The sequence below is a fragment of the Phoxinus phoxinus genome (assembly GCF_949152265.1).
Source record: "Phoxinus phoxinus genome assembly, chromosome: 16".
Lineage (NCBI taxonomy): Eukaryota > Metazoa > Chordata > Actinopteri > Cypriniformes > Leuciscidae > Phoxinus > Phoxinus phoxinus.
This window is the reverse complement of record NC_136891.1, coordinates 1050305-1065304: the sequence shown is the minus strand read 5'-3', so window position 1 is coordinate 1065304 and position 15000 is coordinate 1050305. Positions and strand designations below refer to the sequence as shown.

The 15000-nt window shown below is 40.7% G+C and overlaps 2 protein-coding genes across 3 annotated transcripts in view; one reads left to right on the top strand and one right to left on the bottom strand.

Annotated features, from left to right (window-relative positions):
- The window catches only part of LOC306983387 (uncharacterized protein), a gene marked incomplete at its 3' end in the record, with an annotated part of 471868 nt that overhangs the window by 9730 nt on the left and 447138 nt on the right, over positions 1 to 15000 (top strand). The window lies entirely within an intron of this gene.
- The window catches only part of LOC307012631 (MAM domain-containing glycosylphosphatidylinositol anchor protein 2), a 111302-nt gene that overhangs the window by 85637 nt on the left and 10665 nt on the right, over positions 1 to 15000 (bottom strand). For both annotated transcript variants that reach the window (XM_079639516.1, XM_079639515.1), the window contains one exon: positions 7238 to 7567. In XM_079639516.1, coding sequence (XP_079495642.1) covers positions 7238 to 7567 — 330 coding nt within the window. The remainder of the gene's footprint in view (positions 1 to 7237; positions 7568 to 15000) is intronic.

Here is a 15000-nt window from a genome sequence, read left to right as displayed (position 1 = left end):
CACACACTCCGAATGAAGAGTGGATCCTCTACACACTGAAGGAACGTTTACTACAAGACTTATGCAAAAACATTGGCACAAAAAAGGCGCTTTTTCATAATTTGCTGCACATACTGTAAAAATAAATACATAAATTGTTGCCTTAACTTTTTAAGTACAATCTAATTGGGTGTTTAAGTCGCTTCAACTTAAATTAAACTGACTTTAAAAGTGTGAGTTGAATCTTGCCTAAAGTGTTGAAAATTGCTTAAATTATTTTGATGAGTTAAAGCAATATAAAAACATATGTTGTCATAACTTTTTGATTATACAATGTTTTTCAATGACTTCATTTTAAGTGTTTTGGAGATTTTATTATAAAATAAGTCTATATACTTTTTTATAATGTTTTGTTATTTTATAGTTATTTTAGAACATCAACTATAAGAGAACGAGAGATGTTGCTTTGTTAACTAGATGATGTTCTATATTTTATGTTAGTTAATGTTTATTTAAAGCAACAAAAAATTTCTTTCATGGCTTTTATTTTTATTTTCAGTTTATTCATTTATGAATTTGAGTTTGGTTTCAAAAACCTGTGAGAACTTTTTCACTTCTTTAACGATTATTTTACTCACATGTGCATGGGACGAGTCAAGGAAACACTTGGAAACAATGTTTTCTGCAAAATTCTAACTTGTTTTTATGATTAGTAACAAAGTAACGTTTCAACATTTGGCCTTGCAACATTGATTCTGACCAGTTCTCTGCCAGTCACATTGTTTCAAACTCAAATGTTCAAACGTGACAATGTAACTGCAGAAAACTGGTCAATGTTGCAAGGTCAAATGTTCAAACGTTACTTTGTTACACAAGCTTTGATCAGACGGACCCGAAACCTCCATGAAGACGTTCACATCTTTCCTCGTCAGTGTGTCAAACGCCACATGAAGACATATAACCCTGAACACACCATACCCTCATCACTAACCTGACCATCACCAGTGCAGATCATGCTGGGAGATTCATATCCTCTGCACCTTTATGCATTTGTTTGATTGTACGAGTCAGTTTGAAGTGTTTTCCAGAAATGAACTTACCAACTCTAATTAAATCAATTTCAATAATAAAAAAATAAGTGTTTCTGTCTCGTTTTCCTGCACAAATATAAACATTCTGAAATCAAGATGCATTTACTGGAGAAGAAGCAAAATTACTGAATATATTAAAAATAGTTTAAAATAAGAACTCATATCTGCCAATGCTGGAGTCAGAAAAATCATCTTGTTTTCGCTTTGAATTAAGTTTATTTTTCTGACTCAGATTTCTGTTCTTATTTTAAGCTACTTCATTTTGATGCATTTTTCAGAAAACTATTTTTAATATCTTCAGTCATTTTGCTTCTCCAGTAAATGCCTCTCGATCGAAGTAATGGAAAACAAGACACAAACTGTTTTGTTTTTTTGCGGCTTACCAATTAAAGTTTAGATTAATTTCAATAAAAACACACATAAACATCATAAGACTAGAACGATCACAAAACTCGATGACCAAACTAAAAGTATGATTTTCATAACGTTATGAATTGACACTCATTTATTGGACAAACAATTCTTTTTTTTTAAATCTTCAGTCATTTAGCTTCTTCTCCAGTAAATGCCTCTCGATCGAAGTAATGGAAAACAAGACAAAAATAGTTTTTTGTTGTTTTTTGCGGTGTACCAATTGAAGTTTAGATTAATTTCAATAAAAACACACTTAAACATCATAAGACTAACGATCACGAAACTCACACTCTTTATGAAACGCAATGACCAAACTAAAAGTATGATATTCATAATGTTATAAATCGACACTCATTTATTGGACAAACAACATTTCAATTCATTTTGATAGATTATTCAGAAAACTATTTTTAATATCTTTGGCCATTTTGCTTCTTCTCCAGTAAATGCCTCTCGATTGAAGTAATGGAAAACAAGACAAAACAATTTTTTTTTTTTTTTTTTTTTTTGCGGTGTACAAATTGAAGTTTAGATTCATTCAATAAAATCAAATAAAAATAACTTAAACATAAGATTTGAAGGATCACAAAACTCACAGTCTTCAGGAAACGCAAAGACCAAATTAAAAGTATGATTTTTTTTATAACGTTGACACTCATTTTTTGGACAACCAATTCATTTTGATAGATATTTTTTTAAATCTTCAGTCATTTTTCTTCTCCAGTAAATGCCTCTCGATTGAAGTACAAGACAAAAATATATATTTTGAAGTTTAGATTAATGTCAATAAAAAACACACTTAAACATCATAAGACTAGAACGATCAAAAACTCACACTCTTTATGAAACGCAATGACCAAACTAAAAGTATGATATTCATAATGTTATAAATCGACACTCATTTATTGGACAAACAACATTTCCCCAGTTTTGGCGTGCGTCCAGCGGGATCTGATCAGCGGATCACTAAACCCTTGCTTTGTTCCGTCCTGCGGCTTCTCTTCAGAGGAATGAAGTGAAACTCAGAGAACTATTAGTCTGGATCCGGCGCCTGATAAAGCAGGAGTCACGCTAAAGGACGAACACAACGCAAGGTTGATTGAACGAGAACAAGGGCCGCTATCTCTGCGAGTCCTCATTATCACAGCGCATTTAAATGTAGCGACTAATGCAAAGATTAATTGCTCGGCTGCAGATAGAAGCATTCTCTCTCTCTCTGTGTGTGTGTGTGTGTGTGTGTGTCTCTCGCCCGCTACAGCTTCATTAAAGCCGAGCAGAATGAAGATTGATTGCGCTTTACCTCAGAATGAGAACGAGGTGCTCGTCATTCCTTGCGCTCCTCATTATTTAATCCTTCTGCTATCAGAGGAATCTCGGCACACTCCTCCTGAATAAACCATTAGCTGTGCAGTTTCTCATGAAGAAGAGAATATAGCGGCTAATGAGCGAGAAAACACTGGATGGTGTAGAAGAAGTGACCACAATTAAAGTCACCATGAAATCAAAGTTGCTGTTTTTTATGAAATATTGCAATGCAGTGTTTATTCATCGGTGGACACCAATCTTGAATCAGAATAACTTCTCTTCTCTGATGATGTGGGCGGGGCAAGCTGTCACTCACATGAGATCAGCCAATAGCAAACCACAATCATCCAATCAGTTCCCCACAGACACAGTCAAGCCCCGCCCACATGTGTTCTTGCTCCTGAAGTTTCACTCGATATACGGGACTATAGAGAAGACAACACAACTTTAGGAAGCCGGTCTAATGCACTGCACCATCTTAGTTATTCTACAATCTATTTCTAAATCAATTTCTATTTTTTTATATGAAAAGCATGTGTTTAAATAAAAATATATAAAGTTGTACACACACACACACACACACACACACACACACACACACACACACACACACACACACACACACACACACACACACACACACACACACTATATAGCAAATCTCAACTGCTTTATTGCTTGTATCGTAACAAAATGTGCACAGCTCTGCTAAAATGCAAATATAAAGCATGAAGATATTGAGATATTATAAACATTAACATCATGATTTTCTGTAAAGCTGTAAATGCACTATATGAATCTCTCTCTCCCCCTCTCTCTCTCCCTCTCTCTCTCTCTCTCTCTCTCTCTCTCTCTCTCTCTCTGGCGCTCAGTGTTGGACTGCAGGAAAGGTGTGTTTGGCTCGGCTGTACACTGAATGTTCTGGGCTCATTCTCAGTCCAAACATTTCCACAGCGTGAATCCCTGGCACATGTGCAGCATAATCTCCTCTAAATGCTTTATTAAGAGCTCTAATTGGTCCTTCAGAAGCACTGCAGCGGATAAGCAGAGGATCCTAAAAGACACGCCCTCAGCTGCCCACGGCCAATCAGCTGACAGCCTCATCACAGGACACGCCCTCAGCTGCCCACGGCCAATCAGCTGGCAGCCTCATCACAGGACACGCCCTCAGCTGCCGACGGCCAATCAGCTGACAGCCTCATCACAGGACACGCCATCAGCTGACAGCCTCATCACAGGACACGCCATCAGCTGCCCACGGCCAATCAGCTGACAGCCTCATCACAGGACACGCCCTCAGCTGCCCACAGCCAATCAGCTGACAGCGTCATCACAGGACAAGCCCAATCAGCTGACAGCCCCATCACAGGACACGCCCACGACCAATCAGCTGACAGCCTCATCACAGGACACGCCCACAACCAATCAGCTGACAGCCTCATCACAGGACACGCCCACGGCCAATCAGCTGACAGCCTCATCACAGGACACGCCCACGACCAATCAGCTGACAGCCTCATCACAGGACACGCCCACAACCAATCAGCTGACAGCCTCATCACGAGACACGCCCACGGCCAATCAGCTGACAGCCTCATCACGGGACACGCCCACGACCAATCAGCTGACAGCCTCATCACGGGACACGCCCACGACCAATCAGCTGACAGCCTCATCACAGGACACGCCCACGACCAATCAGCTGACAGCCTCATCACAGGACACGCCCACGGCCAATCAGCTGACAGCCTCATCACAGGACACGCCCACGACCAATCAGCTGACAGCCTCATCACAGGACACGCCCACAACCAATCAGGTGTGTATGCGTTTATGCAGCTGAGAAAAAAGCAACTCTGAGCGGAAAAAGCGCCCGACGTCATCGCGTTTTTTCCCACCGTCCAATCGAATGGATGGAGAGGCGGGCCATCCGCAGTAGTGACGAGTCGCAGTTACTCATGCACAGATCATCTTTCATCATTATATAATAAGTTGCCCCACTGAATAACCTCATCGGACTCTAATGACTTATCGACTGACGTCACAAATCGAGCATGAAACGAACTCCAGAAAACTTAACGGCCACATTTAAAATCCATTAAAATCATCGCAATATTCACAATGCAGCTCAATTTGATATTAAGAAAATGATAATATAAATAAAGTATGGCACAAATATCTGAAACATCACCCAGCCTTCTATCAGACTAATAACAAATAAACATGTAAATATTGATATGCAAACCAACTGTGCTTCCCAAATAAATACAAATAAATTGATAAAAGACATTTATAAAGCAGATTTCCCCATAACACAATCCCGTCTGCATGTAGAAGTTCAGATGACCCAGATTCATCTTCCATTCACACAATAGAGGCTTTCATCTCAGCAAATTACATATTCAGAGCCGCATCTAATCATCAGGAGACGGTGTGACTGTTGGCGTGTTGTTGAACAGGCGACAGTAAGTGTGCACTACACTCGTGCACTATGATGGATATCCAGTGGTCCAGACCCATAATGAGGGAACAAACACTCGGGTGTGATTGATCGTACGTTCACGATTATCGGGCGATCGTCTTATCGTCAGATAAAAGCATTCATGTTTGATGTGGAGAGCCGAGCTCAGGATCAATGCAATTACCTAATCACTGCTTCCAACCTGAAGTCAAGGGGAATTTACTGATCGTGTGTGTGTGTGTGTGTGTGTGTGTGTGTGTGAGTGTGTGTGAGCGTGTGCCTGAGTGTGTGTGTGTGAGCGTGTGCGTGAGTGTGTGTGTGTGTGTGTGTGAGCGTGTGCGTGAGTGTGTGTGTGTGAGCGTGTGTGTGTGTGTGTTTGTTTATGTGATTTATAAGGACACAAATGTGTATAATGACATGTGTATTACAAATTAAACGTGGTTTATGAGGACATTTCATGAGTCCTCATAATTCAAAAACGTAAAAAAACTATGTTTTTTTAAAAATGTAAAATCTTTCCTGTGATGGGCAGGTTTAGGGATAGGGGCGTTGTGTGTGTGTTGCTGACAGTGTGTGTGTGTGTGTGTGATCAGCTGACAGCCTCATCACGGGACACGCCCTCAGACGCCCACGGCCAATCAGCTGACAGCTTCATCACGGGACACGCCCACAGCCAATCAGCTGACAGCCTCATCACAGGACACGCCCTCAGACGCCCACGGCCAATCAGCTGACAGCCTCATCACGGGACACGCCCTCAGCCAATCAGCTGACAGCCTCATCACAGGACACGCCCTCAGACGCCCACGGCCAATCAGCTGACAGCCTCATCACAGGACACACCCACAGCCAATCAGCTGACAGCCTCATCATGTGACACGCCCTCAGCCCACGGCCAATCAGCTGACAGCCTCATCATGGGACACGCCCTCATCATGAAATCGAAATACAATAAAAAATAAAAAAATAAAATTAAAAACTATGAATGAATGATTAAGTAAATACATAAATACATTTTTTATAAATTAATGAATAAGAAACTAAATATGAATAAATAAATAAATAAATAAATAAATAAATAATGAATATAATTATATTATAAATGAAACAATGAATTATATAAAATGTATAATGAATTAATAAAAAAATTATATAAATGAATTAATAAATTAAATATAAAATAAATCTAATTGTATAACAAACAAACAAATAAACAAATACATATTTCCGCGCGGTGTGTTTATAGGACAGCTCTGCTCTCAGATGATGATGATAAACTGACACAAGACGGAGAACCACACGAGATCATCCGTGATCACATGACCCGCCTCGTTAAAGCTTTTACAGGCGCACTAATGATGTTTATGACTTCATTAACAGCCAGTACCACATGATTACGACCCGCTCTGCTGCCACACACTGACAGACGCACACCGTCACGAGCTAATATCATCACAGTCCTCGTCTAGCAACTGAACATCCCTGATCCACAGAGCGCAGAGATGAGATCACGTCCAGTGTACAGTAAAAATACAGCCAAATATGAATAATATCATATAATATGTAAAACAACTTACATGAAAATGCAGTTCAGTTGCAATTTTGCTTGGTTCAATATAAAAATAGTTAGGAATTAACCTTGTTATTAAAAATTCAGTCCCCAATGCATACTTTAAAACCTTATTGTAAAGTGTTACCCATTAAATTAATTGAATCACGACTCACTTTTACACGTTTAAAAATAAAGGTGTCGAAAGAAGAGCCAGAACTGTGTATGTGTGTTTGTGTGTGTGTGTGTGTGTGTGTGTGTGTGTGTGTCTGTGTCTGTGTGTGTGTGTGTGTGTGTGTGTGTGTGTGAGCGTGTGTGCGTGAGTGTTTGTGCGTGAGTGTTTGTGCGTGAGTGTGTGTGTGTGTGTGCGTGTGTGCGTGTGTGTGTGTGTGCGTGCGTGCGTGTGTGTGCGTGACCCAGGTCGGGTCTGAGACTCACCAGTAGTGGACGAGATGTTGACGTCGATGCTGATCTCAGGAATGCCTCCTCCTCTCAGCGACGCCACACAGGTGTAGGTGCCGAAGTCGGTGAACTTCAGGTCGATGATGTCCAGGTTGGTGGTTCCGGGAGAGATGTCGGGGTCGGTCTGTGTGATCACCATCCGCTCGGAGCTGCGTAACGCCCGGCCGTTCTTCAGCCAGCTGAACTGAAGCTCCTCGGGAGGAGTCGCCTCCACCTGGCAGGAGATCTTCACCTCGCGCCCGATCTGGATGTTGTCGTCGTTGTGGTACGGGTCAGGGGTGATCCAGAAACGACCCTTCTTCAGCGCTGGAACGACACAAATCAGAAGAAACACTGTCAACTAAACCATCAACCGTCAACTAAACCATCAACTAAACCGTCGACTAAACCATCAACTAAACCGTCGACTAAACCGTTGACTAAACCGTCAACTAAACCATTAACTAAACCGTCGACTAAACCATTAACTAAACCGTCGACTAAACCGTTGACTAAACCGTCAACTAAACCATTAACTAAACCGTCGACTAAACCATTAACTAAACCGTCGACTAAACCATTAACTAAACCGTCGACTAAACCATTAACTAAACCGTCGACTAAACCGTTGACTAAACCGTCGACTAAACCATCGACTAAACCGTCAACTAAACCATCAACTAAACCATCAACTAAACCATCAACTAAACCGTCCACTAAACCGTCCACTAAACCGTCCACTAAACCGTCAACCATCAACTAAACCATCAACTAAACCGTCAACTAAACCGTCCACTAAACCGTCAACCATCAACTAAACCATCAACTAAACCGTCAACTAAACCGTCAATTAAACCGTCAATTAAACCATCAACTAAACCGTCAACTAAACTGTCAACTAAACCGTCAACTAAACCATAACTAAACCGTCAACTAAACCGTCAAATAAACCGTCGACTAAACCGTCAACTAAACCATCAACTAAACCATCAACTAAACCGTCGACTAAACCGTCGACTAAACCGTCAACTAAACCGTCAACTAAACCGTCAACTAAACCATCAACTAAACCATCAACTAAACCGTCAACTAAACCGTCGACTGAACCGTCGACTAAACCGTCAACTAAACCATCAACTAAACCATCAACTAAACCGTCGACTAAACCGTCGACTAAACCGTCAACTAAACCGTCAACTAAACCGTCAACTAAACCGTCAACTAAAGCGTCAACTAAACCGTCGACTAAACCGTCGACTAAACCATCAACTAAACCGCCGACTAAACCGTCAACTAAACCGTCAACTAAACCGTCAACTAAACCGTCAACTAAACCGTCAACTAAACCATCAACTAAACCATCAACTAAACCGTCGACTAAACCGTCAACTAAACCGTCAACTAAACCGTCAACTAAACCATCAACTAAACCATCAACTAAACCATCAACTAAACCGTCAACTAAACCGTCGACTGAACCGTCGACTGAACCGTCGACTAAACCGTCAACTAAACCATCAACTAAACCATCAACTAAACCATCAACTAAACCGTCGACTAAACCGTCGACTAAACCGTCAACTAAACCGTCAACTAAACCGTCAACTAAACCGTCAACTAAACCGTCAACTAAACCGTCGACTAAACCGTCGACTAAACCGTCAACTAAACCATCAACTAAACCATCAACTAAACCATCAACTAAACCGTCGACTAAACCATCAACTAAACCGTCGACTAAACCATCAACTAAATCGTCAACTAAACCGTCAACTAAACCGTCAACTAAACCGTCAACTAAACCGTCAACTAAACCGTCAACTAAACCGTCAACTAAACCATCAACTAAACCGTCGACTAAACCGTCAACTAAACCGTCAACTAAACCGTCAACTAAACCGTCAACTAAACCGTCGACTAAACCATCGACTAAACCGTCGACTAAACCGTCGACTAAACCGTCGACTAAACCGTCAACTAAACCGTCAACTAAACCGTCAACTAAACCGTCAACTAAACCGTCAACTAAACCATCAACTAAACCGTCGACTAAACCGTCAACTAAACCGTCAACTAAACCGTCAACTAAACCGTCAACTAAACCGTCAACTAAACCGTCAACTAAACCGTCGACTAAACCGTCGACTAAACCGTCAACTAAACCGTCGACTAAACCGTCAACTAAACCGTCGACTAAACCGTCGACTAAACCGTCAACTAAACCATCAACTAAACCGTCGACTAAACCGTCAACTAAACCGTCAACTAAACCGTCAACTAAACCGTCAACTAAACCGTCAACTAAACCGTCAACTAAACCGTCGACTAAACCGTCAACTAAACCGTCGACTAAACCGTCGACTAAACCGTCAACTAAACCGTCGACTAAACCGTCAACTAAACCGTCAACTAAACCGTCAACTAAACCATCAACTAAACCGTCGACTAAACCGTCAACTAAACCTTCGACTAAACCGTCGACTAAACCGTCGACTAAACCGTCGACTAAACCGTCAACTAAACCATCAACTAAACCATCAACTAAACCGTCGACTAAACCGCCAACTAAACCGTCAACTAAACCGTCAACTAAACCATCAACTAAACCGTCGACTAAACCGTCAACTAAACCGTCTACTAAACCGCCAACTTAACCATCAACTAAACCGTCGACTAAACCGTCTACTAAACCATCTACTAAACCGTCAACTTAACCATCAACTAAACCGTCGACTAAACCGTCGACTAAACCGTCAACTAAACCGTCTACTAAACCGTCTACTAAACCGTCTACTAAACCGTCTACTAAACCATCAACTAAACCGTCGACTAAACCATCAACAAAACCATCAACTAAACCATCAACTAAACCATCAACTAAACCGTCGACTAAACCGTCAACTAAACCATCGACTAAACCATCGACTAAACCATCAACTAAACCGTCGACTAAACCGTCAACTAAACCGTCAACTAAACCATCAACTAAACCGTTGACTAAACCGTCAACCATCAACTAAACCGTCAACTAAACCGTCAACCATCAACTAAACCATCAACTAAACCGTTGACTAAACCGTCAACCATCAACTAAACCGTCAACTAAACCGTCAACCATCAACTAAACCATCCACTAAACCGTCGACTAAACCGTCAACTAAACCATCAACTAAACCATCAACTAAACCATCCACTAAACCATCAACTAAACCATCGACTAAACCGTCAACTAAACCATCAACTAAACCATCAACTAAACCGTCAACTAAACCATCAACTAAACCATCAACTAAACCGTCGACTAAACCGTCAACCATCAACTAAACCATCCACTAAACCGTCGACTAAACCGTCAACTAAACCAAGAAACACTGTCATACGTCCTTCACGTTACTACAAACCTCAGGACTCAAGCGCTTAACTAATTTGAACTAACTTGGTCATGAAGATTCTGTGAGTAATTGAGTGAGTGTGTGTGTGCATGTGCGTGTGTGTGTGTGTGTGTGTGTGTGTGTGTGTGTGTGTGTGTGTGTGTAATTCAGAGATATAAACACTGAACATTACCTTGTTCATCTAAGCATCATCACTAGCGCTCATAGTTAGGGTTAGGAGGTTCTCAAAAATCTATTTTTTTACAACTTAAAGTTCAAAACAGCGAGACATTTCCCAAACACGCTCGACCAATCACAACACACTGCTCCAGCCGACCAATCAGAGCACAGTGTGCTTTTCAGAAGGAGGGGCTTCATAGAGACAGGAAGTAAACAGAGCGTTCCTGACAGACTGGGAAGAGAGGAGCCGCAACACTGGAGAATATGAGGAAAATAATCAACATTCCAGCAGAAAACCTGTTCTAGTCGAGCCTGAACTACAGCAAGACTCTGCAGTAATAGTTCATCTTTAACCGAGCAGCTAAAGCTGATGCTTCACGCTCTGATGCTCCAACAAGCCTGAAATAGCAGCGTCCGTAACATGTTCAATGAAATAGATGAAAGTGAGGTCAGAGAGTCCAGAGCGACACATTACAGCAGCAACACAGACAGACGTCAGCCATTTCCCTTCTTAACTCATGGTCCTGGTCTAATTATGATTGATTTATCAGTTACGTTCCTCTAAAGACATAAAATTAATCTCTACATAATCTTTCATTGAAATGTAATGGCATTTCCTTTTCTGATGATGTCATCGAGGCTGAGGGGGAGGGGAAAATTAACATTAGCCAATAATATTGCAGCTTAACGATCTCCATCCAATCAGGTCTTGGTTTATAAAGTCCTGTCCAACCCCTTATATTCTGTTAAAATGCATTATAATATTCGTAAAAATCGCAAAAACTATTTTATTTGCCGCGCAGGAAAGTATAAACTGCTGCAGAAGTGGAATAAGGGAATTATAAGCGGCTAATCTGAAGATCCGTCCTCTGGAAACGCACGCCAGCGTCTCAGATACACATCTAGATTCATTCCGCATGCAGACGGTTTATTACGGCGTTCAGATGCCGGCATTTTATCTTGCAAAACAAAAGAGCAGTCGGAGCGGAGGAATGTTTTCATCTCCTCCTGCATGACATTATCAGGCTAAACCGAGGAGGAGGAGGAGAACATGAAGAAAGCAGAAACACAAGCAGCCAATCACAATCAGACTCAGACACCGGAGGAGGGAAGCGTGTGACTGATGGACGGAGACACCGCTTCAGCTTCTCATGTTTCATCAGAACGCTTCATACGGTCACACTCAGATCATTGACACGGTTTCACCGATGACAAGCAACTTCTTCTACTACACTAATACATACTTACGATGGGGAATTGTGTAATTTGGACTTTTCTCTGCATGCTTTTGGAGACAGTGCCCATAGACCTGCATTATATGACTGACAGACAAGAACGGTTTGATCTAAAAATATAAAAACTGAAACTACTGCGGAGACAAAGACACCGACATCTTGATGCACTTCAGGTAAGATAAAACACACCAACATTTCATTTCAAAGTGAACTATCCCTTTAAGTAAATTGCCTCCACTGTAGTCTCGAGTTTCTCCCGGGAACACGTCACAATATTCCTCATTATAATAATTAATGCGCAGAATAAAGGGGCGGGGCCTGGTTGAGTTAGTCAGTAGTGTGTTAAACTGGCGGTTATGGAAAGGGTCGGGGCATTTCCCAAACACACTCGAAGCGCTCGACCAATCACAACACACTGCTCCAGCCGACCAATCAGAGCACAGTGTGCTTTACAGAAGGAGGGGCTTCATAGAGACAGGAAGTAAACAGAGCGTTACTGACAGACTGGGAAGAGAGGAGCCGCAACACTGGAGAATATGAGGAGAATAATCAACATTCCAGCAGGAGAACATGTTCTAGTCGAGGTTGAGAACTACATTAAAGGCATCATATGGCTTTAAATAAAGATATGCATGTAAATCCAGTTCAAATGCTACTTCATCAAGACTGTCACGGCACTGAACAGTGTGAAAGGTCAGTGTGAGCCGGTCACCCGCTCGAGTGACTCGAGATAAAACACAATTACCTGCGTTTGGCGTCTGGCGGGTGTTCGTTTCTCACCCTGTTGAGCTGAAGAACACGCAGCAACGTGACCTTTTCACATCAGATAACGGCACAGAAGACGCCGCCACGCCGATCAGAGCTTTCCTCTGCCGGACTCACAATCAACAAAGGGGAATCGTATGTGACTCTGTGACTCACGGTTGCAGAGACAGAGCGTTTCTATCTGAGGATCTGCCGTCGGGGAAACACAGACGAGTCCTGATCAAATATCACTAATAATCTGGCAAAGATGGAATCTAATTGCTTGAAGAGATAATTAAATAAATCGAATTTCTCTTAGGGGCAAAATATTCAAATTCAGATTAAAGTCATATTAAAGCGCTGAATAAACTATAACTCTATTAATTCAAAGCATCTGTCCGGTTTACAGTGATGAAGGCAGAAATATTCCACTGGAAAAATACATTTGTTGCTTTAATACATATATATATATATACAGTATATAAACTGTTATTTAAATGCAAAAAAATATGGCCTTAAAAAGAAATATATATTTAGGAAAATCTTATTGTTTTATTTTTGGGTATGCAATATGAGCCAGACATATTTTATTATTAATAATAATATTATATATATATTAAAGGCCATTTTTTTGGCGTTAAATAACAGTTTATATACTGTATGTATATATATATTTGGTTAATTTTGGGTTTTATATTTAAAAAAAATTTTAATACAACTACTTCGACCAGGATATTCAAGGGATAATCGGTCTAACTTTTCATATTCAAATTAGACCAATTTTTCATTTTTATATTACTGACTAAAAAGTTATTCCCAGTCTTTAATGGCATAAACTGCATAAACTGTTTGAAGTTTTTTTTTTTTTTTTTTTTACTTTTTAAAGTTTTAAAACTGTGAAAAGTAAGACTGATTATATCTTGTTGGTCAAACTAGTTCTTAAGACAGTTTATGCAAACACTTACCAATTTATGCAAGCAGTCATAATGAAATGAACTATTATCTTTCAAAACTAACACGTGAAACTGTGTGCAGCAACACACATTTTAAAGTTAATAATATTGTATCCCTTAAAACTCTTCTTTGATCACCAAAATAACAATTTTTAAACGTTTTTTCCTTGAAAAAAATTCTTCATGCCTTATATAATATCTTGAATGTAACTCGACACCCTTGCCTCATTTAGTATTCACGGTTCTATGAATATGCAAATGAGCCCCGCCTCCACTCACTCACTCACTCACTCAGAGATCCACTGGTTGACGAACACACGTTGATCTGATTGGTCAAGGTAGTGTGTGACGTCAGAAACACCAGCGATTTCAAACCGTGTGTTTGAGACTGTCTTTGGTTCACTGCAGTTTTAAGCAGAAAATACTCAGCAATGCTGTCCACTTATGAACTTACACATGGTGTGTGTTAAAGCAGATTAATAACTACACATACACACATAAACTACATTAACAGCTGAATACAACTGCACAACTTTCCCATTCACATGACGACTTCCAGTGGTTATACGTTTGCAGGTTTTTAAGCTTCGTGTGGGTTTAAGGAAGGTTTATATTCAGCTATAAGCATCCGGCCGGACACAGAGCGGAGCGGAGACGCATGCGCTCAGGAGAAGACAGGATCTGCGTGGAGAGGTGGAAGCAGAGAGGAAGGCCGGCTTTAAACGCGCCGGGGCAGAAAATGCAAGTTAACACACAAAAGCACGTTTGTGATGCATTATTGATGCTCGGCCTTCGCTGTGTTGAGCTGCTCTGAAGCGCTTTGATGTGTGTGTGTGTGTGTGTGTGTGTGTGTGTGTGTGTGTGTGTGTGTGTGTGTGTGTGTGTGTGTGTGTGATTGAACGCAGTAACACTCGCGCGTCCACGGCGAGAACAGAGAAAAGCACATGCTTATAAAACGCCAGTTCACTCCACAAGCGAATGCATCTTCATTTACGGTGACGCCGCATACACACACACACACACACACACACACACACACACACACACACACACACACACACACGCAGATGCAGTCTGCATAACACATCTCATATTCATAACCTGGAGACAAAAACATTCTTCCCGGTGATGGAAACAAACACTGCTTTACATGCTAGTGTGAATTTTTTTTTTTTTTTTTTTAAATAAATATATATATATATATAGGCTATATATAATTTAATTGTAATTTTTTGCAATATGAGGCAGGCATTTTTTTTTCTTTTTTTTCAGTTTAA